This window comes from Adiantum capillus-veneris, chromosome 3 (genome assembly GCF_014529385.1).
Source record: "Adiantum capillus-veneris isolate H3 chromosome 3, ASM1452938v2, whole genome shotgun sequence".
Lineage (NCBI taxonomy): Eukaryota > Viridiplantae > Streptophyta > Polypodiopsida > Polypodiales > Pteridaceae > Adiantum > Adiantum capillus-veneris.
Window position 1 is genome coordinate 160,480,215 of NC_140933.1, and position 6,355 is coordinate 160,486,569.

The 6,355-nt window shown below is 41.5% G+C and overlaps 1 protein-coding gene across 2 annotated transcripts; it reads left to right on the forward strand.

Annotated features, from left to right (window-relative positions):
• Positions 1-3,405: 3,405 nt before the first annotated feature.
• LOC147462071 (11-beta-hydroxysteroid dehydrogenase-like) lies at positions 3,406-5,660 on the forward strand. Of its 2 annotated transcripts, XM_086502521.1 has the most exons (7): positions 3,406-3,788; positions 3,960-4,152; positions 4,279-4,364; positions 4,480-4,611; positions 4,797-4,964; positions 5,076-5,155; positions 5,311-5,660. In XM_086502521.1, the coding sequence occupies exons 1-7, from the start codon at positions 3,606-3,608 to the stop codon at positions 5,459-5,461; spliced, it is 993 nt and encodes a 330-aa protein (XP_086358647.1). In that variant the 5' UTR covers positions 3,406-3,605; the 3' UTR covers positions 5,462-5,660. The 2 variants fall into 2 exon arrangements, with proteins under 2 accessions (XP_086358647.1, XP_086358639.1); XM_086502513.1 differs by having other exon boundaries at positions 3,413-3,788; positions 5,076-5,660.
• The last annotated feature ends 695 nt before the right edge of the window (positions 5,661-6,355 follow it).

Below are 6,355 nucleotides of genomic sequence, written 5' to 3' on the forward strand. Positions count from 1 at the left end.
AATTCGAAAATGCATGTCGTACACTACAGCCTGTAAGTGTGAACTTTTAAAAAAAAATGAGTGCATGCAGAATTATGTATCCATTTGTATTAATTAAAGGTTTTGTTGTTTTTTTCTTTTTCAGAGTTAAGGAGTCCCTCGAGAGGTCCCAAGATCCGAGTAGCTCAATCCTCCAAGTGTTTTTGCACCCGTCTTCTTTTGGCCACAGTTGTATAGCCCCCATGTATCGCCTATTTGGGCAATTTTGTAATATCCAATATAATTAAACACTTGATTTTGGCCCAAAGTCTTCTTTTGGCCACAGTTGTATAGCCTCCATGCATTGCCTATTTGGGCAATTTTGTAATGAACAGTCTCTACAATATAATTAAACATTTGATTTTGGTCCAAAGTTTTTGTGCAATGAAATTGTTGTTTTTTTATTTATTAAATGTATAGGGAAAAAAAAGGCAAATGACCATTTGGATGGGTCCTACCAAGGACTATCCAAATGGTCATCTGCCTTTTTAAAAAAATACTCGCGTGCGCGGTAATGGTTGCGGTAATACTTGCGGTAAGTACAACGGAAATATAGCCGGGCCGATTACCGCGTCCATTGCTGAAGGACCATTACCGCGAGAATTGACTCGAGCATCACCGCTCCTGAGATTTTTTGGCTTGAACTTTTCCTTTGTTTTTGTGCGTCTGTCTGAGCGGTAATGTGCTCCAAATGTCATAGTGCGATCGGGTTGGGAGACCGATCGAGTGGAGAGCACTTTGAGGACAAAGGGGGGAATGGAGGGTTTTTTTTTTTTAAGTGGCAATGGGCGGCCGGCTAGTAACTTTTACCAAAGCCACACCTTTTTACTTGCTTGGTGTGTAAACCTTATGCATGAAGTATGGCCGCATGCAGACAAAGAAAAGGACAGTGCGTGAGAGGGATTGGGAGGATGGTTAGTGATAGCGCCGTTTCTGGCTCAGGAGGAAGAAGAGTAAACTGCTGGGCGGACCAGGGAGGCCCCTTTGATGCAGAGCGGGCGTAGAAAGGACACGATCGACTGTGATGCCTTTTGCCCAACAAGGGAGGATTCCCACAGCAGTGCTCTCTTTTGTTTTTGTTGGACCTCCCGTCGGCTACAAGGTGTCGTAGTTAGCACAAGCAAAATCTCCTTGTGTGATTAAAGGCCATCGAGTGTCGCGATCTGATCCTTCGAGTGGAAATCCTTGATTGTTTAGGTGCTTGAATACACTAACTACCTCCCGATCTGCTACTTCTTGATATTATTTTATCTATTCCGAATCTCGACCTTCTAAAATTTCTTCAAAGCACTCTGATGCCACGTTTTCAATCACTGTTTCTTCAAGAACCCTTTGCTTCTACGACTCTCGCTCTTTGCCTTCATAATCGCCAAAAGTTAGCTATTAATTGAAACTTAAATTGGCCATACCGATTCTCGATGTCGATTAACAAAATAAATTATGCAAGCTTGGAACCGGAGTTGCTTCTTCCGCCTTTCTTCAATTCTTCACCAAATTTATCTCTTCGATACGCCTTCAATGGAACCCGATGTCCCTTTCGAATCATAAAATTCCTCAAAATCTCGAGTCTTGATCATTGTTAAGAAAATTAAATTATCGACTTGTCGATTTGTTGAAGGATCATCGATTAGCTTCACCTTGCAGATTTGATATTGCCAATTGAAAAAAAAATCCTCTTTGGAATTGGAATTTAATTGCCGATTTTATCAAACCCAAAGCTCTGATACCACTGTTGGGATAAGAGGGAGAGACCGATTGCTTAAAATATTCAACAAATGATCACAAACATCACCATCATCCTGTCCACCTCTTTTCCCAATTTCCAAGTGCGCACACACATGACACACACACACACACACATAGAACATAGAATTGACATAGACAAGATTGTAAGAGTGTGTAAGAGAATTGTAAGGAATAGAGACTTGATTAGAAAGTACACAACAAATAGAGCATAGCATAAGAGAGTAGAGAAGAGAATCTGCGCGAGAGAAAGGCCTAAATCTAACCCCAAACTCCATGGCATTTCTCTTGTGGAGTTGGTATTTAATATTATTTGTGAGTTTAAGGTGCCAAAATTTGAGGCCTCTCTTTTACAACCACTTCACTTTTGTAAATGATGAAGCTCATTAATTCTTGCATGTCGACCCATAAGGGGAGTTCTAATTACAGAGCCATATAAGTGGTTTATTGGAATGTAAATTTAAAATACTCTGCGAGTATAAAATGGCCAAGAGTAATTGCCGACGCCTCTTCGTCAACTCCCTGCATTCCACTTTACAAAAGCATAATCATCAACTCAATTAGAAAAATATATAGACATCACATAATTAACCATTACGCTGACTATCCCAATTGCAACTAATCACTACAACAAGAGGGTGCCCAGTTTCGTAACACCAATGACTTAGTTAGCTATATACAAGACAATCACTACACAACTACCATCCTTTTTAAGAGCATAATTATTAGCATATGAAGAGTTCTAGTACCTTTGAGTTTGAAATTTGTTAACAATCCTTTGATACCATGCTTGGGGACCCTATTTTGGCCCATGCAATGCTTTAATCAACTTGCTTTCAAACTATCAAATGTCATGTAAGTTTATATGCAAGCCAAACTTTTTAGAAGGATGGATTCTTAGTGTCCTTGGGAAATAAAATTGAAGAGCATGTGGTGTCATATTTATGTGTACCATGGCAGGTCAAAAGGCTAGGATTACTTGGAAAGACTGCAATTTTCAGCACTTCATAGGACAAAGGTTGTATATGATAATGGAGCTTATAAGTATACAACTAGCATTACAGTATGTGCACAAGCAATGAATCCATCATTTGGTCAATGTGTTTATGCCTTGACATGAAGGACACTTTGCAAGCAATATAGACTCCATGTGTTTTTTTTTTTTTTGGCCGCGCGCAACAATGCACGGGTCACTGACTAGTTAAATAATAACGAATCGTCGTGGCATGGATGGGCGAGGAGGAAAGGGGGGGGCTAGCTTGAGGGGCATTTTGAGAATTTTCCAAATTAAAGGAGTATGTTTAGAGATTTCTATAAATTTGAGGGGTATTTGCAGACATAATGGTAATTTTCTTTTTAAAAAATTTGCAACCCCGCAATCAGGCACTACAGACGATGTGAATAATTATTGTTAAGAAGACTTTGCATGCATGACATGCTTTTGAGGGTTCTTAATATTAGTTTTATTTTTAAATTGTTTTAAAATGATAAATTTTAAGACTATCTATATGGTATGGAGTGGGATTTAGGGTAATAAAATGCCGTGACATGTATGGTTGTATTAGAAGGAATTACTACACGCGTCCTGCTACCGGTGCCATGCAGCTCCCATTACCATTTCGAGCTGCCTTATCTGGGCCATCCTCTCTACGTACTGCGCCTCCTTCTCTCTTCCAGACACTACTAGACCTGCTCAACACACACACACACACACACACACACAAAATCACCCATCACCACCTTCGCCCTGTGTAATCTACTGGTGTACTTGCATTCATTCACCAATATATCTTCACAATTTTTCCATACTTCACCTGCTGTAGAAAGGCGCCCATCTCGCCGCAATGGACCTCCTCCAGTCTTTCCTCAACCTCTTCGTCCCTGTAGTCGGTTTCAGCACCCTGCTCATCCTCTGGCCCGCACTCACTTTCCGCAACATTGTCATGCGCATGTTAAGTACTGTCTTTGAGGAGAGCATGCGCGGGAAGATCGTCTTGATCACTGGGGCTTCATCTGGCATTGGTGAGGTATGTAAGTGCAGCAATGTCGGTATGTGCTTGTGTGTGTGTATGTGTCTGTGTGGTACGGGTGTCCGCGGTATGTGCTTGTGTGTATGTGTGTGTGTGTGGTACGGTTGTCTGCGCTTGTTCGATATGGCTACACATTCATGTCCTACAAGATGTCTCTGCTGGTTGTAGCAAACTGCATATCAATATGCAAAAAAGGGGGCCGTACTTGTGCTCATATCGAGGCGAGAAGACAAGCTGAGGACTGTGGCTGATAAGTGCATAAAACAAGGAGCCATGGACGTGCGGGCAATCCGAGCTGATGTTAGCAAGGAAGAAGATTGCAGACGATTTGTGGAAGACACGGTACATCAGTATGGAAGATGTATGCGCCTTTCAGCTATATATAACATTATTGTGTGTCGTATGTTAAGTCGTTTTGGCATGAGATTATATGCTTTGACATGAGAGCATTTCGCTTTGACGATGGATGCGTATTGTTTGATGCTAGTGGACCACCTGGTGAATAATGCGGGTGTTCTACAAGGATTTCTCTTCGAGGAGGCGCAAGATACACGCGCCTTTGCAACAATCTGGGTAAGTGTTGCACAGAGTAACTTAATTAGTGCTGCTTTCAAAGTCATTGTCAAAAATTTAGTTCTTGTGTGCGCTTATCCTCTGTTTTCTCGTACGATTTCGATGGTTTTTGTAGAACATCAGTTTTTGGGGTTTGGTGTACCCTACCTTCTATGCTATCGACCACCTCAAGCGCTCAAAAGGAAGGATAGTGGTGATAGCATCAGTTGCATCATGGCTACCTCAGCCAAGAATGAGTGTTTACAATGTAAGATATATCTCCATATATTCTGCCTAGCTTTGTGAATGCATTCTGCCTTATAATGTTGAATCTTGGAGGCTCTTAAACCCCCTCTGAGCCGCAGTGGACTGGTACCCATCATCTTAAATGCTCTATGTTTTCTCTGATTGTTTGAAGTGTTTGATACTGGTAGTTGCAATGCTTGTATGCAGGCTGCCAAAGCAGCAGCATTCAACTTCTTTGACACCCTAAGAATCGAGCTTGGACCTCGTATCGGTGGTATCACTGTAGTGACACCTGCATTCGTCGAAAGCGAGATGCTGATGGGCAAGCATGTCAACAAGAAAGGAGAAGTTGAATGGAGGGAGGAACAGCGAGACGTATACTCTCTCTCTCTCTCTCTCTCTCTCTCTCTCTCTCTCTCTCTCTCTCTCTCTCTCTCTCTCTCTCTCTCTCTCTCTCTCTCTAGCTAATGTTGTGTTAGATTACAGCTGCAAGTGGGCCCTGCACCGGTTGCGTATGCGGAGGAGTGCGCAAAGGCGATTGTGAGAGGTGCGGTGCGGGGTTATCGGTATGTGCGATATCCATACTGGAGCACAGTGTTTCTGTTGTTTAGGGTGTTTACCCCGGAGGTGGTAGACTTCCTCCTCTGGCTATTCTATGTGACGCCAATGCCGGGGAGGAAAGACAAAGCTCCGCTAAGTAAAGTGATTACGGAGATTCCAGGCGTGAAGGCATTGTTGTATCCGGAAACGATAAGGAATATTCAGCAGAAGCATCAAAGGAAGAGGTCGGGGACACCAAGCAAGTGATCGATCATGTCTTGAATGAAAGAGTAATGTTTCAATGGGTGGTGTGCTTGTGTTTGTGCATATGAAGGGGCCCAATTGTTCAGTTAGGCTGTGTTTTGTTCCATGTCGTGGGATCACCAAATGCTTCATAAATCTTCTTGTGCAGGTGCACCTTTGAGAAAGCTTCCTTATGGGATTACATTTGTATCTATTGTGATCCAATCATTGCCTACTTAACAATATTATCTGTCTTAATATATGATCAACACTTACTGGTTAATGGTTCATGGTAAAATTGTGGAATTGGTTATACTAGAGAGCTAGCTTATGTACTGATCTGTCTTTCTACTTTGCAATACCTCATTATGTACCTCTAATTTTCAAAGCAAATAATTGAGCGTTAACGATACCGCCTCGAAGCATGGTTAGTGGCACAGGAAAGCAACACACTTTTAGCAAAAACAAAGGCTATTTGACATGTTTTCATTTAGTACTTATTACTAGAGATCCATATTACGTAGTTTCAAACTTCTTAAGACACGCGCAAGAGGAATCTTTTCCTATAAGGTGTGTGCAATAATTAAAACCACAACTACAACCACCTAACCATGCTTTCCAAGGATTTTCAATTTTTCCAATTGTAGTGACCCAAGTTCTAATGTTATAGCCAATGTGTGGAAAGGAGGTATGCCTATACTAGGATTACGTAGGAACTCTGATTAGCATATACACCGAGTGACGGTAGGGCTTTTCATTCAAGATCATTGATGTAGCCAATTTGCCCCTTGGATCTATTGTAAGGTCATTTGAGAGGTCATTAACATGGAAATGGCTATATGTGGGCAATCTTGGCATGAGGAGAATTATATTGTAAAAATGAGTGTCAATGCATGGACATTGTATTTTGTTACCTCAGGACTCTTTACAATACAGGAAAATCATAATGTTACTATTCTCATGGATATACTCATGGAAATTTA

Excerpts from the sequence above, each read along its gene's own strand:
- LOC147462071 (XM_086502513.1), top strand. The coding sequence starts at position 3,606 with ATGGACCTCCTCCAGTCTTTCCTCAACCTCTTCGTCCCTGTAGTCGGT. Across the intron at positions 4,365-4,479 it reads GCGCCTTTGCAACAATCTGG|AACATCAGTTTTTGGGGTTT; the intron begins GTAAGTGTTGCA and ends TGGTTTTTGTAG. Across the intron at positions 4,612-4,796 it reads CAAGAATGAGTGTTTACAAT|GCTGCCAAAGCAGCAGCATT; the intron begins GTAAGATATATC and ends GCTTGTATGCAG.